Source organism: Setaria italica, chromosome VI, assembly GCF_000263155.2.
Source record: "Setaria italica strain Yugu1 chromosome VI, Setaria_italica_v2.0, whole genome shotgun sequence".
Taxonomy (NCBI): domain Eukaryota; kingdom Viridiplantae; phylum Streptophyta; class Magnoliopsida; order Poales; family Poaceae; genus Setaria; species Setaria italica.
This window is the reverse complement of record NC_028455.1, coordinates 7615446-7641109: the sequence shown is the minus strand read 5'-3', so window position 1 is coordinate 7641109 and position 25664 is coordinate 7615446. Positions and strand designations below refer to the sequence as shown.

General features: G+C 45.0%; 1 protein-coding gene across 1 annotated transcript; it reads left to right on the top strand.

The window, feature by feature from the left end:
• Positions 1 to 416: 416 nt before the first annotated feature.
• Positions 417 to 1849, top strand: LOC101754928 (NAC domain-containing protein 43; the record flags this gene model as incomplete). The annotated part of the gene is made up of 1 exon (XM_004974444.2): positions 417 to 1849. A coding segment is annotated over one exon (912 nt), but the record flags the coding sequence as incomplete, so codon positions are not given.
• Positions 1850 to 25664: the final 23815 nt, after the last annotated feature.

Genomic DNA, 25664 nt, shown 5'->3' with positions numbered 1-25664 from the left:
GAGAAAAGGCTTAATTCCACGTCTGTCTATTGAGCCAAGGTGGTAAATCGAAAATGGTTAACTCAGTGTTATCCTCCTCGACAGTTAATGCACATCAACTATCAAGTTACCCAAAGGTGTCATCAATCAACTTGATAAATACAGGAAACATCGTCTATGAAGAGGGTTGGATCTTATACTCAAAAAAAACCATCGAAAGCAGCTTGGACGATGGTATGTGTACCCCAAAAATAAGGAGGTCTAGGAGTATTGAATACACAGGCTCCCCCCCCCCCCCCCCCCCAAAGCTAGCTGCTGATGCTGATGAGGTAATCGATCCCTGCACCGATTCACGTACGCCACCATTAATTATTGCCGTAAGAAACAATTATATGGCGGTGGTGGTGCAATGATAGGAGTACGGGCACCAGCCTTGATTTGATCCAGCTCCGGTCACCCTTTTCCTTCTTCTTTTTTTTTCCTTGCTTGAGGTGGGGGGTGGAGTGGAGAGAGCAGTAGAGCCAGTAACAATTATTAAACTTTTCCATGTGCTACATGTGCCCCAAAAGGTAGCAATCATTAACGCTGGCTGCTGCTTTTGCATCGTCGTCGGCGATGGCCTGCAGGTCGCTGCTGCTGCGGCGGCGGCGTCGGACGCCAGCCAGGAGGACGGCTGGGTGGTGTGCAGGGTGTTCAAGAAGAAGCACCACCACAAGGAGTCATCGGGAGGTGGCGGCGGCGGCGGCGGACGAAACGGCGGCAAGGAAGCGGCGGTGAACCACGGCCTGCAGTACTCCTCCAGCGACGACGCGCTCGACCAGATCCTGCAGTACATGGGCAGGTCGTGCAAGCAGGAGCACGAGCAGCTCCTCTCGCCGCAGCTCAGCGGCGGCGGCGGCGCGGGGAGGGCGGCGAGGTACCTCCGGCCAATCGAGACCGTGCTGGACCGGCACGGGTTCATGAAGCTGCCCCCGCTGGAGAGTCCGTCGTCGGCCGCCCTGACGACGCCGCAGCCGCACGTCTCGGCAGCAGGCGACGCGGCGGCGGCCACCGCCGGCGGAGACGACCTCCTCCTCCACGGCGGCGTGAGCGGGATCACGGACTGGGCCATGATGGACCGGCTGGTGGCGTCGCACCTCAACGGGCAGGCGCCCGACGCCGCGGCCCCGGCGGCGGACCACCTCTGCTTCGACGGCGGCGCCGACGACGCCGACGGGCTCGCCTTCTACACCGCCGCCACCACGAGGCTGCTCGGCGGCGGCGGCGCCGAGGACGACCTGTGGAGCTTCACCCGGACGTCGTCGGCTCCGGCCACGTCGACGGAGCGCCTGAGCCACGTTTCACTGTAGCCGTCTGGTTCCGGCCGTCGTCGGCCTACTACGTACGTAAAGCCCCCTAGCTAGCTACGTGACATGGCGAGCTGCATGCCCTGCTGCGCTGGTACAGTAAAGAGACAACGCCAACAACACCAAGAAGAGAGGGAGAGAGAAAGGGAAGAAAAAAAATAAAAGAAAGATCTCTAGAGAGAGAGAGAGAGTGATTTTCAAAGGTGATTAGAGTGATGAGAGAGAAAGGAGCTGAGCAGAAATGAATGGGCGATTGATGGATTAAAGGTGGCAGTAAGTTGGAGTGGCACTGTCAAACGCCAGGTCGCCGGCCTCTCATCAGCTAGCTCCTTCTCGATCTCAGCTCATCAGCTCGTCCCTGTTTAATTAACCCCCTGGATTACTGTTATAATCACAACATTAATAGCAGACTGTTACTTATAACTAGATCGATCGATACAACATCTGTCACTTGTATTATTAATTAAAATGTTCATTTCTATATTACTACATGTACAGGAGGGAGAGGGCGATTTGGTAATTTACTAGCCAATGGTGCACCCAGATAGTTGATTGGTACGTATACGTACCCTGTGTGCATGCTGGTTGGTGGTTTCTAAGTAGATCCTAGTTCTCGTGAGGTGACATAGATATAGATATTGTATTTTTTTATCTATTTGCTTACGACCGGAGACTTCTCATTTTTCTAAAAGAATAAAATGTATAAGCGGTCTCTAAACTTGTGCGACCGTATCATCCAGGTCCCGAAACTTCTAAAACGCAGAATAAGATCTCCAAACTTACTAATTATCCTATATAGGTCCAAATCTCTAGAACTTCCATTAATATGCCTACATGGCATGCTCACTACGCGGTGACGTGGACATGTAGATCCGCATGTCAGCTACACCACGCTTCTCTATCCACTCTCTCTATCTCCTTGTCCACGAGTCCACCGACGGTCCTCTCCCCGCCGATGGGGAAGACCAGCACGAGCTGGACCTCGACTCGCACGGCCAGAGTTGGACCCGCCCTCGCCCGCATCCTCGGCTACGACCCTACCAGCGTGCCCATCGCCCGCCCCCTCATCTTCATACCGCGGCAAGCTCATCATCGCTATGCACTGCTAGAAATGCGGTTTTAGTCCCGGTTGCATAGGGCTATAAATCCGAAAATCCAACCGGGACTAAATTTTCGAGACAAAAGGGGGTTCTTTAGTCCCGAGTCATTCACCCGGGACTAAAGACCCCCTTTAGCCCCAGTTGGTTTTACAAACCATGATTAAAGAGGGTACGTGCATGCGCCTGCATGCGCATGCACATACCCCTTTAGTACTTAAGACTTTTTTAAAAAAAATTCATATTAATATTGTATGCAAGTCGTATATATATTTCATGACAGTAATATATACACACACATAATTCTTAGTATATTATACACATCAAATTAGTATTTATACAATTACTATATATACAATAATTTTTTCTCTTCATTCCTAGGATCCTCCCATCATGGTGTTGCTTGGTGCGGCTATTGAACGTCCGTTGTAATAAAATTCTCCCGCGGGATTTATCACCTCATCCACCAGAAATCCTATGAGACCTTCACATATTGCCAAAATCCTCTCCTTCTCTAAGAGTCTTTCTTGAATCTGCCACATCTGTAATTTGGAAATATGTGAATGTTACATGAACAATTAACTATAAGGAGTTAGAAAATAATTAATTATTAATAATTTCATTTTATGTACATCTAGATCATGTGACGACAGCACCTTGCCATGCACAAAACTGTTCATGTGCTCACAGATGTAGTATCCACATAGATTATTGCCTTGTTCCTATCTCAAGCACTTTAGTGGGAAAAAACAAGTTATGAAATATTCGTGTTATAGAATGTACAAAAGTGCAAACTTCGTACGTACCAAAAACTTTGTATTGAATGTAAGTTTTTCTTTGAAGTCACCACGGTGAGTCTTAAGGAATTGTTTCCATGCACTGCGGATTAAAATAATGAATGATACAATGTTAAGTGAAAATTTAGGAAACAAACTTTTATAGAGAGATAAAGGTCCAGAATTATTACGAGTTTAGCATGTTTTGAATGTCTTGGTACTCTGCCGGTGGTTTCCTCAATGAATTGAACACAATAATGTGGTTTTTATCAATCATAATTATTAGAAGAATCTAGTGGAAACTGCGTACATAAATGCTCATATTAGAGCTAACTGATATTAATTAGGTAAGTAAGTAGTGATGTTCGTTATCTCTCTTTTCCGGATGTAGGTCATCTCGTTGCTTCATACGTTTCAGGTCCTGTCATGCTTCCAATGTATCTTTTGAGTTCCCATAACAACTCATGAAGCCTAACACATTCATGCAAAGATTTTTCATCAGGTGCATCACGTCTATTGTGTTGCGGACCTCTAGAATTTCCCAATAAGGTAGCTCCCAAAATATAGACTTCTTCTTCCACATGGATGCACATCCGTTATCGTCGTTCGTAACAGGTTCGCTACCAATACCCTTTCCAAAGACTACCCTTTACATCCTTTATCATCTCAAATACATGCTTTTCATTACGGTGTGCAAGTTTTTTACGATGGTCTGGCGCCCCTTTGAAATGCATCCCTTTCTTTCTTAATCGGTGGTTAGCAGAAAGAAATCGACGATGGCCCATATACATGACCTTTCTACAGTGTTTCAAATACATGATGTCTGTGTCGTGTAAACAGTGGGTGCAGGCCCGATATCCCTTGTTTGTCTATCCTTAAAGATTACTCAGCACAGGCCAATCATTGATGATTATGAACAACAATACTCGTAGGTCACAACTCTCTTGTTTATCCTCATCCCACACACATACACCTTCTTCCTTCCAGACCAGTAAAAGTTCATCAACCAACGGTCTTAGGTACACGTCAATGTCGTTGCCGGGTTGTTTAGGGCCTTGGATAAGCACCGGCATCATAATGAACTTATGCTTCATGCACAACCAAGGAGAAAGGTTGAACATACATATGGTCACAGGCCAAGTACTATGACCACTACTCAACTCACCGAATGGATTGAATCCATCAGTACTTAAACCAAACCTTATGTTCCTTGCATCACTTTCAAAGTCCAGGAATGCTCTATCAATTGATCTCCACTAGGGCCCCATCTGTGGGATGTCTCATCATCTCATCTTGCATATGTTCTTCATTGTGCCATCGCATCAACTTAGCATACACCTTGTTTTTGAACAAACGCTTCAAACGTGGTATTATAGGGAAATACCACATCACCTTTACAGGAACTCTCTTCTTGGGAGGCTGCCCCTTGACATCACCAGAATCATCTCGCCTAATCTTATACCGCAGCACTCCGCACACAGGACAAGCATCCAATTTCTCGTATTCTTCACCACGATAGAGGATACAGTCATTAGGGCATGCGTGCATCTTCTGAACCTCCAATCCTAGAGGGCAAACAATCTGTTTAGCTTCATATGTTGTGGACGACAATTCATTATTCTTGCGAAGAATGTTCTTTACAATTTTCAATATCCCCTTAAATTCCTTATCGGACACACTATTTTTTGGCTTCTATTGCAGCAGTTCTAGTGTGGTACCTAGTTTTTTATGCCCTTGCTTGCAATTTGGGTCCAACAATTTTTTGTGATCATCTATCATCCGCTACAACTTTTCTGGTTCTTTCTTAGTTTCGCAATCTTTGTGTGCATCCCATAGCACCTAACCAAGATCATCAATAGGGCCGTCTTCTACAAACTCATCTTCATCAGCCTCACCTATTGTAGTATTTGCAAAAGCTTGGCCTGCAGCCCAGTCCGGAATGTTGTTATCATCGACCTCTTCTTTGTCGTTTTCCATTATAACCTCTCTTTCACCGTGCTTGGTCCAAACCAAATAATTAGGCATGAAATCGTATCTAAACAAGTGACTGTGAACAGTCCCCCAGGAAGAGTAGTTTTCTTGTTACTGCATTGGAAGCATGGACAACATATGAATCCATTCTATAGCTTGTTAGCTTTGGCCATTTCGAGAAAATAATGCAAGCCATCAACAAACTCCTTGGTCTGTCTGTCCGCGTTATACATCCATTGTCGGTCCATCTGCATCGTATTACGTGAAAAATGGACATAGGTCTTCGTATTAGATAAAAACTTGATCAATATTAAGTAGGGGAAAAATAGAGTTAATGTGATTATAGTATTTAGTCCTTACAAAAAAATATTAGATAAATAAATTATTACGTGAGAAATGGACATAGGTCTTCGTATTAGATAAAGAACTTGATCAATATTCATAATTTACACCAATCAACCTTCATAAAGATTAAAATAATTCACATGAAAATTACACCATTCAACATTCATAACATTCACTAAAGATACATATAAAGATTACACTCATAACAAGACAATAAAGATACATATGCACTAAAGATTACAGACACTCCATAGTGGACTTCACGTAGTCAATTATCCTAAAATAATAGTACAACATAGCAGAATGTTCGCCCTCCAAGCCATCTCTGCACATAACTTAATCTTCTACGAAGTCTATCGAGAGTCACCTCCACATATCCGGTACTAGAAAATAATGGTACAATAGAAGATGTTCGAATCCACATACTCGGGCTGAATATCATAAAGGAATCTTGAAAAATAATTGTCCAAACATCTTTTGGAGCAAGTGCCATATTCTCATAATAGAAGTATGGTGGCACACACATATAATAGCCCGTTCAGGTAAAAGATCTGTTCACTAAGCATGGACCATGGTGGCAAGCCATAACCAATCAAAAGCCACTAGGTCAAGGTCAGTGAACAGATCTCTGCCTGAAGAGGATATTGGGCCAGCATACTTCTATTATGAGAATTAGGCTCTAAAAGACGTTTGGAATACTATTTCAAGATTTTTGTATGATATTCAGCATGAGTTTGTGGATTCGAAGCTCTTCCGTTCTACCATTATTTTCTGAAACTGGAGGAGCGGAGGTGACTCTCCATAGACTTAGTAGAAAGTTGAGTTATGTGCTGAGAATACTATAAGTACATTCATACCATGTGCAGACACTGTTCTCTGGGATTAGAGGAGCGGAGGTGGTACATCCATTGCCAGTCCATCTGCATCGTATTGCGTGACAAATGAACATAGGGCTTCGTATTACATTAAGAAATTGATCAATATTAGGTAGGGAAAAATAGAGTAAGTGTGTTTATAATATCTAGTTCTTAGAATAAACATGAGATAAATAGATTATTGGTCAAAAAATACAATTATTGTTAAATTAGTGACATGAAAAAATTTAGCAATGACAAAATTCTATTTCTTACATCTATAATTTATTTACCTTAATTTTATTGCAATGACTAAATATTAAAAAAATATTTACTCTATTTTTTTCCTATACCTAATATTGATCAAGTTCATTTAACTAATACGAATCATATAAAACAAGCGAGCTATCCATCAAATTCTAGCTCAAAAACATGTATAAATAAAATCCTCTTCATTCTCTCTCATTCTAAAAAACTCATTTTTCTCCCTCTCCAAAGCATAAAACAAAGCATAATAATAATAAATGAAGGAAGGATGAAGTAGCTAACCTTCACAACACTTTGGATGAGTGAAATCCCCAAGGAAATGAGGAGAAAAATTCGAGCAGCACCTCCCCTAAGGTTGCTTGCTCGCCATGGAGAGGAGGATGAAGCTCTCGGTCTCTGGTGGGGTGGCTCGGACTGGGGGAGGAAGAAGAGTTACAGGATGGTTGGATTGGAGATTTTATCCCGGTTGGAAACTCCAACCGGGACAAAAGGGGGAGGCATCGGTGCGATTTTTTATAGCCGTTACAAAAGGGACTAAAGGGGGGCTTTAGTCCCAGTTAGTCTTTACAACCGGGACTAAAGTCCCCCCCCCTGGTGGTGGCCTTCGTTGCCTCATTTTTGACCAGGGACTAAAGTGCCTTTAAGTCTTGGGTCCAAATTTAACCAGGACAAAAGCACCTAGACGGAAGGTCAATTCTCCAGTAGTGTTGGACCGTGACATCGCATTGCGGGCTTGTGGGCACGCACATCAACTGATCGCTAATCCCGCTCCTCAAGCAGGCTGGCACAATCCTGCGAGATCCATCATATTCGAGAAAGCTGTCAGCATGTGTCACCTCGGATTTTGGCCTTGCGGGTCTCAGCATCACCTCCTACTTACATCCACGGGAAATTGATGCAATCTGAGCTCATGGGAAAGGGATTTGAGTCTATGCAGGATTGGAACTTGAAGAATTTTGCAATAGCGGTGGCTGATTTTTGCGGATGATTGGCCAAAGGAGGCTTGCTATAGGAGATGGGGCTGTCTTGAGGTCCAGTGATGGCACGGCCAAATCGGATAGGCAAGCCAAATTTGGTGAGGGCTTCTTGATGGTTTAGGGACTGCTGTTTGGGGACAATTAGCAAGTTTGGGAACTTCAATCTGTGTTTTAGAAGTTTGGGACCTAGATGACACACTCGCACAAGTTTAGGGACTGCTGTCGTACATACATCTATGGACCCACTAGAAGGTTTGGATAGTCTTAAATACAGGGATGGACACCGAGACGTATTTGACATGGAGACTATGGCGCAGGACGACGTAGTCTACGTGGTAAGACAAGAACTAGTCGAGGATTAGGAAAAGTACTCTAGCAATAGGACTAGAACTTATCTATTCTTGTAAATCAACTGACCTGTAACCCTGCCCCCCGCAATATAAGGTGAGGCAAAGACCCCCCCTCCAAAGAAATTCAATCCAACTAACACACAGGACGTAGGGTATTATGCAATCTAGCGGTCCGAACCTGTCTAAATCATGTGTCTGCATCTACCTTTGAGTTCCTGAGCTCGATGAGCCCCACTAACCAAAAACAATACCTCGGGAACCCCCCTCAGTAGGTTGCTGGGTCTAAACACCGACAGCTGGTGCGCTAGGTAGGGGGTCTTGTTGAGGATCCACTGACGAACTCAATGGCACAAGTCATCATCAAGCCAATCGTCGCATTTGAAGCATGCGCGACATTCATCTTCGACTCCTGGGTTTGTGTTGTAGATGGTGCTGGAAATTTCCACCGCCACTTTGCATCGACACCAGGGAAGAAGCAACAAAATATGAAGCTCCAACGTTAAGCTCTGGAGGATCTTGTCGAGAATTTCGATAAATTTTCAATTTTTGACTTAGTCAAAGGCTAGGGGGATGAGTCCAAGTACAACTCAACTTCTCCCACCAGTTGGATTGACCCGCATGAGCTAGCGCATAAGCCATCATGCGAATTGGACTACCACCCAAGTCAATTCCCAATCGGAGTCCGCAATGCGACCACCCCTTATCATGCTACCTTGTCCAGATCACAATCCAATACAGATACTGTCAAGGATCTCGATTACTACTCGGACCTGGACGAGGAGACCCCTTTATCAGGTCCGCAGCAGGATCAGGTGATCGCATCAACTCCCCAAGGCAGATTCGTCTGCTGGCCTAACATGAAGCCACTTGCTCTCGCCAAGGACGATGATTCACGCCTCATCACCTACCTTGATACCCTCCCGTACCCGAAGGGAACTCCTCTATCGCCCATCTATGAAGAGGGCGACACTACGGAGGTCATCATCTTGTGTTCTGGAAGCTACTCTCCAGAACGAGAGCTCTTCGTTCTTATTACTGGATAAGAGAGCGAAGAAGAAGAGCAACGGGACAGAAACCTGCGACACAAGCATCACCCGGATGATGTTTCGCAGGATGAGCTCATCGCCAATGTTGTTGGAGAAGAGACTGAAGCTCAAAGAACTTGATGACGAGCAAGAAACGATGCAAGAGCAGAGCATCACCACTGCCTTGCAGCAGACTTACCAATCCAGAACCTGGATAATGCCTTTGAAGCAGTTCAAACACGTCATCATCGTACTCCTCTGGCTACCATCGCGTCTATTGATCTCATCACCCACAATGCCTCAAACAAGTACACAAGACAATTGGCTCAACTGGCGAAACTCGCTTATGAACAACTCAATTAGTCCAACGTTCCCCATCCCAGCATAGTCAACCTGGCAGTAGCCATAGAGGCCCTCCGTCCAGACCAAGACAACCTGGAGCAGAGGGTAGTCGGGCAGGACCATCGAGAGGCCGCGGCCGCCGGGGGACCAACCCAGAACCCAAGTGCCCAGCATAAGACCTCTGCAAAAAGATCAACGCCAGTTGTGACGCCCGTACCATCATCGAAGGATGGCGTCGCGAGCGCGAGCTGGAAGTCGAACACCCAGGAGATGATTCTGACGGGTTCCCCGCCTTCTCAAGACGTGTGAGGATGACCATTCTACCCCAAAAATTCAAACCGTCGGGTATCACCAAATACGATGGCAAGCTGGATCCAGTCAAATGGCTACAGTGCTACTCGCTGTCAGTACAAACAGCTGGGAGGAACGATGAGACCAAAGTCATCTACTTTCCCATCTGCATGGAGGTGGTGCTACTCACATGGCTCGACTCATTGGATAAGAATTCCATTGACTCATGGAAGGACCTCAAGGTAGCATTCACCAACAACTACGCGGGGGCAATGCAGCGTCCTGGCAATGTCACAGCCGTCCAAGAAAGGTGGCGGTAAGAATCAAGACAGGCCCTCGTTCAACGAGCTCCTGAAGAAACAGTGCCAATGGCACCCATACCACAAGCACTCTGCGATAGATTATTTCAGTCTACACAGAGTCATGAAAGATCTGCCATTACCATATCTGGCACCAAAGACAAGGGCAAGGCCAAGGAAGATGAAGACGATGGTGACAATGGCAAGTTACAGAACCCATCCAACACCATCAACATCATCTTCGACGAAACACCGGGTACTGCTAGGTACTGCTACTAAGCGGTCCCAGAAGCTTGCCCTTCGAGAAATAATGTCCATTGAACTTGCGACACCAACGTTTCTCAAATGGTCCGAGGTGTCAATTACCTTCTCCAGGAAAGACCAATGGACTAGTTTCTCAGACCCAGGATGTTATCCCCTCATCCTGGACCCAGTTATCGCTGGCTCCAGTATCACTAAAGTACTAATCGATGGCGGTAGCGGTCTCAACGTACTATTTGCCAAGACAATGAAGAAGATGGGCCTCGACATCACCGATATGCTCACCCCAACGAACTCTCCATTCTATGGGATTGTCCTGGGCAATGCGACTGTACCCCTCAGATAGGTGGTTTTGCTAGTTACCTTTGGGACCAAAGAAAACTACCAAATAGAAAACATCCGGTTCGAGGTAGCAGACTTTGAAATATTATACCACGCTATCCTCGGAAGACCAGCATTGGCCAAATTCATAGCTATCATGCACTATGTGTACTTAATACTCAAGATGCCAGGTCCCAAGGGAGTACTCTCCCTGCGCGAAGACTTGAAGAGGTCATACAACTGTGACACGGACGTTGTTCAGCTAATAGCAACTACTCAAGTACCAAACTCGATGATGCAAGTCTTCACCGCATCCAAGAAACTATCCTTGTCAGAACTCGAGATCCTAGAAAAGAAGTTGGGGGCAGCCAAGGTCAAGCTGGCAAATGAAGTAGATGTCAAAGCCATTGACATTGAGACTAGTGATAGCTCCAAGACATCTTTGATTAGCACAGGGCTGGATCCTAAATAGGAAAGCACGCTCGTCAACATCCTCTAGGCCAACCAAGACATCTTCGCGTGGAAACCAGTGGATATGCTAGGGGTGCCCAGGGAGTTGATCGAGCACTCACTAAATTTGAATCCAAAAGCTACACCAAAAAGGCAACACCTACAATGATTCACCCAAGACAGAAGGGAAGCCATCCAAAAAGAGCTAGCCAAACTATTCGTGGTGGGCTTCATAAAAGAAGTCTATCATCCAAAGTGGCTCGCTAATCCCGTCCTGGTGCGAAATAAAAATAACAATGAGTGGAGGATGTGTGTCGACTACACAGATCTCAACAAGAACTGTCCAAAGGATCCCTTCAGGATCCCTAGGATTGATCAAGTTATTGACTCCACAGCTGGATGCGTCCTACTCTATTTTCTCGATTGCTACTCGGGGTATCACCAGATAGCTCTCAAGGAAGAAGACCAGATCAAGATTGCATTCATCACCCTATTCGAAGCTTTCTACTACCCAACAATGTCTTTCGGGTTGAAGAACACAGGTGCTACTTATCAACATGCAATTCAGGAGTGCTTCCAGAAGCAGCTGCACTGCAACGTGGAGATATACGGGGACAATGTGGTTGTAAATATAAGAAATCTCGAAAACCTGATTGCAGATTTAGAAGAAACACTCGCGAGATTGTGGGAATAACAGTGGAAGCTCAACCCAACAAAATGAATCTTCGGTGTACCCTCCAGGAAACTACTCAGATTCATCATCAGTCACCGAGGAATTGAAGGAAACCCCGAGAAGATCTTTGCCATCACCGACATGCATGCCCCATCATGCATGAAGGATGTCCAAAGCTAACTGGATGCATGACAACTCTTAACAGATTCATCTCAAGGCTTGGAGAACGGGGCCTACCCTTCTTCAAACTACTCAAGCAGCAAGACAAGTTTTAGTGGACCGAGGAGGCAGATCAAGCCCTGCAACAATTAAAGGACTTTTTATCGAAGCCACCAGTCCTTATGGCGCCAAACCCCAACGAAGACTTGCTGCTTTACATCACCACGACCACCAACATTGTCAGCACGACAATCGTGGTTGAAAGACCAGAACTAGGCCATATATACAAAGTACAGAGGCCCGTTTACTTCATCAGCGAGGTGTTGTCAGATTCCAAGGTAAGATACCCGCTAGTCCAAAAATTTCTATACGCAATACTACCCACCTCGCGGAAGCTACAACACTACTTCCAGGAGCACAACATCTATGTCGTCACAGACTTCCCCCTAAGGGCAAGTACATTGGTGTCGTCTATTAGGCGGTCTCATGCATTGACACGTAATCTTGAGACGATTTAACAGGCAACCTGTACAATGGGTTGTCCTATAAGTTGTTTGGTAGTGGTATATATAATTCCTTAATTTGTGCATAAGAAAAATAAAATATTATGAGTTGCATGGCAACAATAACTCGTACAATGGTTGTTAAGTTGTCTCGTAGTCCTACAATTTAGCTCATGAGGTGGTTGTTTCGCGATGCAACGACCTCTTTCTCTCTCCTCGCTCTCTCTCCTCCACATCATCAAAAATCCTATGTGGCACTGCATGAGACGACCTATGAGACTGCTGACGTGTAGCAATGTACTTGCTCTAAGAGAAATTCTCCACAAACAGGATGCAACGGGAAGAATATCTAAATGGATGGTAGAACTCGGAGTATTTTCCCTAGAATTTAAGTCTAGGATTATGATCAAGTCCCAGGCACTAGTCGATTTCATGGCAGAATGGCGGGAAAATCAACTATCAACGCCAGCTGAGCATCCAGAGCATTGGGTCATGTATTTCGATGGATCACTCAAGCTTGAAGGCGCCGGTGTAGGAGTAGTCTTAATATCTCCCAAAGACGAACAACTCAAATACGTCTTGCAAATCTTCTGTGAAGTGTCCAACAATGAAGTTGAATACGAAGCGCTACTGCATGAGCTTCGTCTGGTAGTCTCGCTAGAAATCAAGCGATTGTTGGTCTACGGTGACTCACTGGTGGTGATCAATCAGGTCAACGATGAGTAGGATTTCCATAAGAAGAACATGGATGTGTATTCCCTAGAAGCATGCAAGCAAGAGAACAAATTCTTAGGTATAAAGTTCCACCATGTAGTTCGCGACAACAACGTAGACATGGATCTCTTATCCAAGCTCGGATCTACTTGTGCTCAAGTTCCAGCAGGGATTTTCATCCATGAGATACACAAGCCATCAATAATGGAGCTACCACCATCAACAACCACTAATTGAGGTCATGCCGCACCAGATCGAGAGGTCATGATGATCGACGCAGACTAGAGAGCTCCCTTCATCGACTACATCAAGGAGTACAAGTTACCTCCAGACAAAACAGAGCCAGAACAAGTCTCATGACGCAGCAAAAACTATGTTCTAATCAAAGACAAGCTTTACAAAAGAGGCGCATCATCAGGAGTACTCGTGAAGTGCATCTCACGGCAAGACGACAAGGACATACTGGAGAAAATTTACAAAGATATTTGCGGCAACCACGCATCCACACGAACGATCATGGGCAAATCTTTCATAGCAGGATTCTACTGGCCTACAGCTCTTGATGACGTTGAGGAGCTATTACGCCGATGCCAGGGGTGCCAATTCTTTTCCAAGCAACAACACATCCCTTTCTACAAGCTGATCACCATACCACCCTCTTGGTCCTTTACATGTTGGGGGCTTGACATGATTGGCCCACTGTCCACAGCGCTTGGAGGGTTCAACCGAGTACTAGTGGCAATTGACAAATTTACCAAGCGGATCGAGGTGAAGCCATTAACCTGCCCCAAAGCAGATAGAGGACTTGACTTCCTCGGTGAAATTATCTATCGCTACGGCTTCCCCAATCGCATTATCACAGACCTAGGCTCCAATTTCAACAATCATGAGTTCTGGGAATACTGCGAGAACAATGGGATCGATGTCCGGTATGTTTGTCGCTCATCCGTGGGCCAATGGACAGGTTGAGCGTGCCAATAGGATGGTACTGGAAGCTCTCAAAAAAGGTTGCATGATATTGGAAACACGAAAGGGGGTAGGTATCTCAAAGAACTACCCAATGTCCTCTGGGGGCTTTGTACCCAGCCATGCAAGCCTACAGGGCAATCTCCCTACTTCCTAGTCTACGGATCCGAAGCTATCCTTCCTGCCGACATCATGTGGTAATCTCCAACAGTTGAGCAGTATGAGGAGGGCGCAGCAGAAGAAACAAGGCGTCTAGACTTAGATAGCCTCGAAGAAACTCGCTGTGCAGCGCTCATCCAGTCTACAAAGTACCTTGAAGGAATCCGCCGCTATCATGATCGTAACGTCAAAGAACGTTCATTCAATATAGGCAATATGGTCCTCAAGCGTATCCAAGACACCAAGGGGCTGCACAAGCTAAACTCACCATAGGAGGGACCGTTTATAGTCTCCAAGGTCACTGGACCTGGGTCATATAGGCTCCAACATCTTTCTGGTGAAGACGTCGACAACTCATGGAACATAGAGCAACTCTAGCGATTTTATCACTAGTTTACATATTCATGTATATCGGCCATCGGCCGTAGTTGAATTACAATTCAATAAAGCAGTCATATTTTCATCATAATTTGACTACTTATTTCTGCCTTATCGCGGCTTGCAGAAGCAAGTTCACAGTAATCCTAGTGAGCTATTCAACTCCCTGGGCAAAACCGACCAAATCGCGGCTTGTAATAACATGTCCGCAAAACTCCTCAAAGCTATTCAGCTCCCACGGCAAAAGTCGCAGAAATACAGCTTGTAATAACAAGTATTCAAAATTTTGATGAGTGATTCAACTCACTGAACAAAATTGTCCAATCACGACTTGCAAAGCAAGTCTGCAGTAAACTTCATGAGTCAGTTAACTCATTAGACAAATTTGTTCCTTAGTGGCTTGCAAAAAAGAAGCCATCATTACCTCAGGAGTTAATTAACTACTTGAGTAACTATTCACCAGACAAATCTGTCTAGTCGTGGCTTGTAATAACAACTTTGTAGTTCCAGGTTTTCCAGAGCGCAACATCAATACAACATAGAGAGGTTGTAAAAATAGGCTCTAGTCGAAGAAACCTTGAAGAGACTACTCACCCAGGAGGTCTAACTACCCAGATACCTTGAGTACTCATCCTCCACAAAAGGAGTCGCATCCTAAGTGCTCTACATCATGTATTTGAAAAGTCTCATCAAAGAAGCCTTGTGCACAGACACCCACATCTACCGTATGAGCAAAAATCAGAGGAGATCGTGGGATGCACTAAAAACAAACAAGTCAAAAGTAACAAAGATTGCAACAAGACTTAGAATTATTTACATTTCAAAGCATTTCATACTTACAACACAAGAACTAATGTTTGTTTTTTATACAAGACTACTCAAGGTCTAGATGATTTGCTACTTCTTCTATGATGGGGTCCATTTCTTGCAAGTACTACTAGAAAAGTTCGGCTGAGCAGTCCTCTGTTATTCCCTCTGCAACAGGAGCCAAATCAGCTTGAGGATAGAAGGACTTGATGAAGCTCAGTAGCTGCTTGGAGACAGACTTTGCCATCTTTTGAATGTAGCTGGTGAATTTTGCTGGCATGTCTTTGAGTACTTCGGACAGTGGGCGGGGCTCTACACCCTCAATTGGGGGCTCCACCATGTCCACTATCGGCTGGGCTACTTAAAAAATCTCCTTCAGAGCAAGTTTCGCAGCCTCCAGCTCGGCTTCGCGCTCCAGTTTGGTCTTCATGGCATTGACCAAGTTGACCTCATCGTCTTCACGCATTTTTTTCTCTTTCTTCAGGTGATGATTCAGGTTCTCATATAATGATACCAGCATATCATATTGATCTGTGACCCGGTAGTAAGAGTTCTTCCAATCGGTGACTTGACCCTGGAGATCTTCCTTCAACTTCTCGAGCACTACACAAATAATACACAAGAGGATCAATATTACACACAAAATCAGTACTCGAAATCCAAGGAAGAAGGGCAATTACCTTTCATCTGCCAGTTCAACAACTTGTTACGCCCCTTGAGATGATCTTTCTCCTCCTCCAGCTATTAGATACGATTCCCAAATTCAGTGGCTTGTCCGTCGTACTTCATCAATAGCCGGGAGGAGTACTCTCTCTCCTTGGCAAGTTCCTTTGCAAGGGCCTCACCACGGAGTACTGAATTCCCATAGCCTTGAAGCATCTGAGACTTCCGCCAGGAGCGTTTGATGACATCATGCGCCAAAGAGTAGGTACTCGTATCAGGGCAATGGATACTAATTACAAGTTATGGAAAGAACTGGATCAAGCATAACCTCTGCATAAGCACCAATATGATAGTGCATCTCCATTATTCCGGCTACCATATCAATATTCAGTAGGGACTCGTCGATCAGCTGGATATCTTCAAGAGTAACTTCTTTGGGTGCCATGCGATCCGCATGGACTTCAGAATCTACTGTACTGAGCAGAACCACAGCAAGTCTTGTCGACGGACCTGGCTCGGAAGATGGGTCAGCTGCCATGACTTCCAGCACTTCTGCTGCTTCAATCTCTACCTCTGACTCAAAGGCTATGAGAGTAGCCATGGTGCCAGAGTAAGTCGCCACCACGTCGTGGGGCACTTGTTGCTTGGGGGCTAGCACTATGACATTAGTCAAGGATGATATAACATCCTGCATCAACGCTACAACAAGAGATACATCACCTGGATTGCTTATCATTGTAGGGTGTTCTTTTGGTTGTGGGCTTGCTTGAGCTGAAGACACATCCTGGACTGACTGGCTACTGCCATCAGTCACGGGCTTCAAGCCAGGTCCTCCTAAGTCCACATCAGAAGATTTTCTACATACGGCAAAGTTTTAGAGACATCAACAAGTCAATCATTAGCGACAATTAGTACTCAAAGGAGCAGCAGGACATACCTTGTGGATCTCCTCAACTTCAGAGAAGGTTCCCTGTCAGGAGGAGTGGCTTGATGGTTAGATTCGGTTTCTTTGGCGCGGCTTGAATGGTCGCAGCATGATCATCACTAGCCTTTGCCACCGCCTCTGCTCTTCGGGTAGTTCTTGCACCGGTAGGGTCCACCTCACTCACAGGAGGTTCTCGATCATCATCAATTTTGATCACCTCCTCGATAACCAGCAGCTTATATTGAGCGGCCTCAGCAGTCGCCTTCTCCGCCTCGGTCACCTCTTCGAGTACCTACAAACCACCAATGCCATCTTGAGTAGACATGGTGGTATCGAAATTGTATATTGGGAGTACTCGATCCTCAGGATCTTCTCCTTCCTCATAAGTAATTACCATAGGGGGTACGTCCTCTGTGGTGACAGACTTCTTGATGGCTCGCTTCGCAGCGATGGACTGTTTCTTCCTTGGTGGCAGAGGAATCGCACCCTCAAGATCATCATCAGTCGCGCACTTTGTTGATCCTGAGGATGACCCGGCCTTATCAGGTGGCCAGGCCTTGATTTCAAAGTCCTCCGCAGCATCAGAACTCAAGCTGTTGGAGGCCTCGAGTGCTTCCTCATCATCATCATCACTCTCAGCGCTCTCTATTGTATGAACATGTGGAGTGGCTTCGCAAACATCTTCTGATCCAGGAGGAGGAGGCGCAGAGCAATACAAATTGACATCTTCCTGCACATAAAGACAAGTTAGTAAACTCAGACATTATAAAATAAGTACTCGAGGGGTGCAGCCATGGGTACTTATAGGCTTTGGTCGGTTGGCAGTGCAGAATTCTCGCACAATGGTGGGGATCTTGCCCACATGCTTGAACATCTGCTTCAACCTTACCATAATCTCGTCTGTGCTGAGTTCTTTAGGAGACAACTTTGATGAGTCATTAACACAAGAGTACTCGTAGCCCTAATGGCATCGCTACTCCAGGGGATAAATTCGCCGCTTCATGAAGCTAAATGCTACCCAGACTCCAGTCAATCCTTCTTGCTTCAGCTTGAATATCCTGTCCAAGAGCTCAGGTAGTTGCAGGCAGTCTCCATGGGTTGGCTCATCCAGCCATCTGTTGTTCCAGGTGGGGCGATGCTATGTTAACTTGGGGAGTTTGGAATCGTGGTTGCCAATACAAGACCACTTCTCCTTCCACGCGGCATGTGAATCTATCTGCTCATAGTCCAAGTAGAGGTTGCTGAGCTTCTCCCTCATCTAAATTCCGGCACCTCCGACTACTTGGGTGTGCTCCCTCTTTGGTTGTAGCTTCACGCAGATAAACATCCAAAAAAGTTGGAAGTGGGGCCTAATCCCCAAGAAAGCTTCACAAAGATGCACGAAAATGGCAGTATGCAGAATGTTGTTGGGGTTTTATGTGAACTAGCTCCAACTTGTAATACTCCAACAGACCTCGGAAAAAATCAGATGCAGGCAAAGCAAGATCATACTCAATGAAGTGAACGAAGATTACCGTTTCATCCAGATACTCCTCCAATGGCCATGGGTTGCGAAGGCGGGTCTCCAGTTGATGAAATCTCAATCTTGAAGCAGATTGGCAGCCACCAACTCCTTGATCTCTTCCTCCTTCAAAGATGATCGTTTCCACACACACATAGGAGTTGGCGGCGCAGTTTGTTCTGTCTTCCCGTACTTAGGTGCCGGCAGTTGCGGCTCCTTCTTCTTGTCCGACTTCTTCTTCTTGTCTTCCACGGCGGGCTTCACAGCACAGCTTTCCTCCCCATCCTGGATCCTGGATGTCACGAGTTTTTTCTGTCGCATGCTTGGGAGCTAAGTGGTGGGGGATGGTGGTGCTAGCGCTCGAGGATCGGGCAGCGGCGGCACTAGGGCTACAGTGTGGAAGTTGAAAGAGCAGATGGCAAAGGTAAAACAGAAGGGGTGATTTTCTCCATTATTTATAACCGTGGCGCAGTAACAGTAGCGTGAATAAAGGAATATTCAGGTTTAACGGACCCGAAGATTTTGCGGCACCGGATTAGCAGTTACCTCTATTTTCGGAAGAGATAAGATTTCCGTTCAAAGATGGTCACGTTGGCCAGAGGTTGATCCTTATACCCACCAAACTAGTCGGATAACCACTCATGCATTTTACTCTTTCTAAAAGAAATCTATACTAGATTATTGGTTCCATGAATCAACTATGTACGTACTTATGGTGAATGCATCTTTTTTATTATATTCTCCGTATCTCTCTACCTGATAAAGCCGTACTTGCATTTTCTCCGTACTGCCTGCCTCAATTTTCACCGGTGAGTTAACCAACCTTTGGCCATTTTTGGCCAGTTTGAACGCGAGAATTTACAGAAATCTTGCACTGATTCATGTGAAACTTGTGTGTACGTGCATGTTGATTGACCTTGCAGGGAGATGTAGATACCCAAGCTGGTTACGTGGCTAGTTGGCAAACATGGGTTCGGGGAGGTGTAAAATGGCCTCCCCTATCAGCTAGACATTCGGCTTAATTATTCACGTTGCATGCGTATTAGTATTTACCGGTCATAGTTTACAACATTCTTTTCTTCAAATGATTGAGAAAAGAATACTTGTATGTACCCTTTGGTAAAGTTTTTGTTTGGGTATTTAATTTTTACCCTAGCTACCATTAATTATTTAAGATTGATGATGTTAGAAGTTCTAGAAAAGGTCAATATAACTTTTTTAATGGAAGAAAAACTATTAAAACTTTGGGAAGTACATACTCCTTATTGCATACTCCCTCCATCCCAAAAAATAAATCATTCTACGATTCAAAATTTATCCAAAAAATAAGTCATTATACTTAATTTGGTATGCATGTGCGCATGTGCATGTAGGCATGCAGCAGCCAATTAGTGCTAAATATAGCTAATAAATAGGGGCAATCGAGATCATTTTACCTCCTCGTTGTTCTATCCTAAAATTCCTAGGATGACTAATTTTGTGGGGATGGAGGGAGTATATGGCATGGGAAGACACGTAAAATGCATACAAAATTTACGGGTCTTTTACTCAATTTCAACATCACTTCTCCAATTGATGCCACCAGAAAAGAAGAAACAAGCATAGGTTGGCTCGGGAGAAGGTAAAACAACCTCCCTATCACCGAGCCATTCGGCATAGCTTTGGACCATGACTTCTAGCTTTTACAATAAAAAGTTGAAACAAACATGCAATAAAATTTCTCATATTCCACAATCTACACATCCTAGAATCCATAATCCAGCAATCCATCTCCCACCAGCTTTTGCTAGATTGTGCAATAAAATGTTTACTCATGATACCATTACAAATATAACGTATCATCTATTTTTTTTAGCTCGGTTTACATTGAGACCACGAGGAAAGGAGGGCCATGGATGCCTAGCCATGGCTACAATATATGCGGAGAGAAAGAGGCGGAAGGCATAGGTAGGAGGAAGAAGATAATATGGCCTACTTGTAGTTGAGAGAAAGAGGCCACAATCCACAATCCAGGTCTCCAAACAACTCAGCTTTTGGACCAACAGCTTTTATTATCAAGATTTCAACAATCCACGGTCCTTATTCAACAAAAAAAAATATGTCCAGATTTTTCAAAATTCAAAGCTGAAACGAAAAGGCCCTTATTCACATTGTGTGCATGATAGCATATATTTACAACTCAATGTCTACAACACTCCAACTATTTGAGAAAAGAATACTCTATATATATGAATAATATCTTTGGTAACGTTTTTGTTTTGGCATTTTTTACCCTACCATTAACTATCTAAAATTGAATATGTTAATCGTTCTAAAGAAAGGTCAATGTGCTTCATCACCCGATGAAGGTTACAAGAAGAATGACCTTAGATGCTTGGAGGTTATTTTTAATAACGGCTGATATGCATAAAACTTAGGAGTCACTTTATGTTATTTTTCATAGTGGTACACGCACGTAATTCAGATATAGATTAAAGATGTCGCTTTAGACTATTGTGTCAAAAATGACTTAGTATTCTCTATATTAGCAATAATTTAGAAGCACATATTTATTTTTGAAATAGCATATGTAGGTCATTTAGATGCAGATTTAACGGTTATTTTTTGTTACTTTTAATAATGGTAGATATTGGTAATAGTAAGATATAGCTCATGATTTGTCAAAGAAAAAATATATATGTGAAAGATTGACCAATAATTTCTATTAAAATAGGACATCTCAAAGAAAGGTAATTAAATACATATTTTTGAAAGTACTTTTCATGGTGAATCACAATATCATTCTTTTTTTGCAAATCACACAGTACAGACGCAAACGCTCACAAATACATACGCAACCCTACAAACACATGCACGCAACCCTACCCCTATGAGCACCTCCGAAAGACTGAGTAGGCAAATTCTCGATATTGATGAAGTCACTACTGGCACCTCGCTGTCGACGGGTACATCGCCTACCAGTGAAAGATTAGTGCTGGTCAAATCCTTGAATAAATCCAGAAAAATACGAGCACCAGTGCGGAGTCGAGGACTCGAACCCTAGTGGGCAGGTTCCACCACAAGGAACCTTACCAGCTGAGCTACACTCACTTCGCAATCATAATATCTTTCTTACAGGGTTAATATATTTAAATTTTTTAACATTGGTGGTAAAATTTAAAAAGACTTCGATAAGTGAAAATCCTAAAACGACGTGTATTTTGAACCGGAGCAAGTATTTGTTTAAAACTCAGCTTGTCTTTCATGGAACAAGGGGGGAGGGCGGGGGGCACAGCATGCAGAGACGCAGCACTCGATAGAGGCGCATGTCGGTCGTCACTACAGTGGCGGAGGAAAATTAGATGGCGAGAGGTAAGTAAATACTTCGTCCGTTGCAAATTGTTTGACATTTTTAGATTTATAGATTTTGCTAACAGGCCTCTAGCTTAGTTGGTTAGGTGGCTCTAGTGGCCCGCAGGTCGAGTTTTTTTTTAGATTTTGCTATGCACGTTGATACAAACTTATGTTTACGTAGTAAAATTTATTTTTTAAAATCTATAGTAAAATTTATGAATATAGAAATAGCAAGACAACCTAAAATTTGGACGGATCGAGTAAAAATAAAGATCAAGAAGGAGGGAGGGCCCACCGTACAGGCCAGAGTGGGAAAAGAGATGGTCGCCGCGACAGACAAGGGAGCACTGTGCGTGGGGGCTCTGACTCGCTAGCCGCCGTCCCCAGCGCACGTACCGCGGTGCAATGTCGTAGTGGCCTTTTGGTCCCCCAATCATTCTCTCTCCCCCTCTCTCTCGTCACCTTCCTCCCCTGTTTGTAGAGAGAGAAACGCGTAAAGGTAGACAGAGAAACGGACATAATATCAGTGAAAGGGAAAGTTAGAGAGAGAGAGAGTAGTGGTCCAGCAGGCCGGTGAACGTAGTGCCCGGGGGGGGGCAGGGTCTTCCTACTCCCTGCTCAGCCTTGCTCTCGTCTTTAGTGCGATACGCACAAGCACTAGGCAACAAAAGCAGCAGCAGCTGGTCTCCACGCACTGAACCTTTCCCGGCCCATGTACGCACGTACGCCGTCGTCATGCATGCATGCATGGCCGCCGCCCACGCCCACATACGCACGTACGTACTGGTATACATGCATACATCTTGCTGCCCACTTGCCCTCCTCCTTCTACATGCATCACCTTTGACCTTGCAAGTAGAAGAGGAATGACTGATCTTGTGACCTCCTTATTGACTTGGGTTAATCTGCCAGGCCATGGTTAATCGCTCTCGTGATGCGCTGATGGTATTGACTGACTTTTTTTTTTGACCATGTTGTACGATTAGGGTCGAGGAATTAAACCAGTACTAACGCCAAACCAGAGACCTGAGCTCGGAAAGAGACGTACGGCGACCAAGAGTGCGTGCTCCACTACAGCTGCATCAGGTGCATCTTGCTTGCATTGGTTACTCCTGTTATATTAGGTGGCGCATACAGTGGCGTAGCCAGAAACTGGAGTTTTAGCTTGTTAGGGGCCAGTAGTTTGTTAGGGGCTAGTAGAGTGTTAAAGTTTTCAAAATTTGGTTAAAATTTAAATTTTATAGTGGAAATTTGCATGGCTTAGAGGGGTCCGGCCCCTGCTGTCCCCCCTCTGCCTACGCCACTAGGCGCCTGGGTTGTTCTAGCGAGCGACCGAGCGAGGACGAAAGTAAAAGAGAGGAAACATACGTGCTAGTTGCATTGCAAACATATAGACTATATATTACTTCATCCGTTTGAAATTGTAACTTGTTTTAATTTTTTCTAGATTCACAGATATTATTATGCATCTAAGCATAAACTATATTTAGATGCATATCAAACATTATGCATCTAAAAATACAAAACTGCGGAGGGAGTAGCTAGCAGCAGCATACATGATGAACAATGGATCGATCGGTCGGGACCATATGCATGCGCGGCCTGCATGGACCCGGCGGCCGACCGGCCGAGCGCGACGGTTCCACGGCCGCCGCTCAGTGGTGGCCGGTCGCTTTTGCCCGTGGGGATGCGCCCGCGCGTGTCCCGTGTGCGCCCCGCCGTGCCGGGACGAATCGCGCGGATCCAGAATCCACATCCATCCATGGCTCCGATCCACCCATCCATCCATCCATGGATCGCCCCCAGCCTAGCCATAGCTACCAGTGTACACATGAGCATCAGTGTGTCTGTACTCTGTACCAGTCTATACTGCCACCACTAACTACACCACTAGAAATCTAGAATCATTGACAGCTGAGCTGCTGCTGCTTCGTTCGTCGTCGTACAGGGCTACCTGTATCTAGCGTGCACGGCTTGTCGTTTCCTTGTACTGCTGCAGCTGCTCATCGAGTAGATCTCGATCGGCCCCCTGGCTAGTGTAGTAGGAGTAGGCATTCAGTTTAGTTACACGCAGGTGACACATTGTGACTTGAGAGATGATGGGACTCATATCTACTGCCCTCTCTCTGTATTTATGCGCTTGCTTGTTGCCTCGCTCGCTGTGGACGGGCGGGTCGCGTGTACGTTGCTAGCCTTTTCGCCCTCCTGCAGGGGGTCAAGGCACGGCAAGGTGATCCAATAACAGCCAACGTGCTATTGTACTGCAGATAGACATATATTTGCGTTGTTCTGGAGAAAGTTAGCCGACGGACAATGTTTATTCAGGGGTGTTGAGTGACCATCCTTTTTATTTTTTTGAAAGAACAACGGGGGTGGAGGATGCCCACCTGGACCATTCATCGATCGAGATCATAATGTGGGGAGCCTCCACGTACGTGGCAAGTACGCGCTCCATTACAGGTGTTAGGATGGGGAAGCTATAGTATACTACACTCGAGCATTTTTACTCCTCCCCACACTCGAATTTAGTTGCCTAATCATTCCATACCACAACTACTTCTTCTTCTTGAGCTCCGGCCAAGTTAGGTTTTGGGGTTAGGGTTCAGGGTGCGGGTTATCTATGGTCTCCGAATATAGTGGGAGCTCCGGGGTGGCTCGCCGGCCAGCGGTGCTGGTGGTCTGTTGACACCAATTTTTGACCAGAGTAAACCACTGTGGATAAGGTTCTGGCAGCCAATGAAGGAGAGAGAAAGGCTCTGTTGATAAAGCCGTGTTGACCAAGACCAGCCGTAGTTGACTAGGGTTCCAGAAGCTGATAGAAGACTTGATGGGTCCAATCCGAGAAGAAAGCGACTCCATCAAATAAGGGAAAACATGGAGATTTATCATTAGTAGTTTTTAGAAATAGCTGTAATAGTTCATGTCATATTCAACTAGGATTTTAGGTTCCTCCAGAATATAAATATAAACCCATGAGCCTTGTAAACAACGCCGCGCCGCTAAAACCCTATGAGTAGGAGTAGAGTAGATTCGACGAGTTCCTTCTAGCGCGCAAGGCTGCATCAGCTTCGATCTCGAGCAAGCTTGTAAGTACCGTCATCCGGTCATTACGACCTCTATCAGAACTTTCTAAGTTAAGTCTTATATTCTAATATTGTCGTGTGGCTTGTTATCGAGTTATCTTAGATTGCAAGTAGAACTTTCTAGGCTTTGTCCAATATTCTGCTTGTATTTGACGTTGCCCAAGTTATCGAACGGCTTAGATCTGATTATATTATCTTCATCAGCTCCCTTGCCTTGTTTAAACATTCACAGTTATCAGATCGTGTCAGCTGGTAGACTCCGCATGCCTTTATTGCTTTACATATGCTAGGTCCGATAGATCTTTACCCCTGCCCCTCGTATTGCTAACCGTCAGGCCTCTGACGTCAACGTGCTACCATTGAGAGCTGATGCTTCAGTCGGATCTTATCCATATCTCACATAAGTATGATGACATCATCGAGCCAATAGGGGCGCATGCGAGGCCTTGCTACCACGAGCCTGTCTGTTAAGATTAGCAGGTCGAAGTTAATACCCTCTCACCGTGTTACCTTATCTAAGTTCAATTACACAGTCATGACATTGATTAGACTTTGTTACCTTAATAGGCTTGTAAGCGGTAGGCAAGAGGTCTTTGGTGATTGTGCTCTAGCCTTTTACGTTGTCAGATCAAGGTTAATGCCCTCTCATTCATGTTGCCTTATCTAAGTTCAATACACTTATCAAGACATTAATTAAGTGGAAGATTTGGAGATGATGTTCCATAAGTATTACTATGTGGAAGCTTCAGAGATGAAGCTGACGAATCTCATAATGATGAAACAGAGAAACGGAGAGCCAGTGGCTGCGTTTACCCAAAGGTTCAGAGAAGTGCGCAATAAATGCTATAA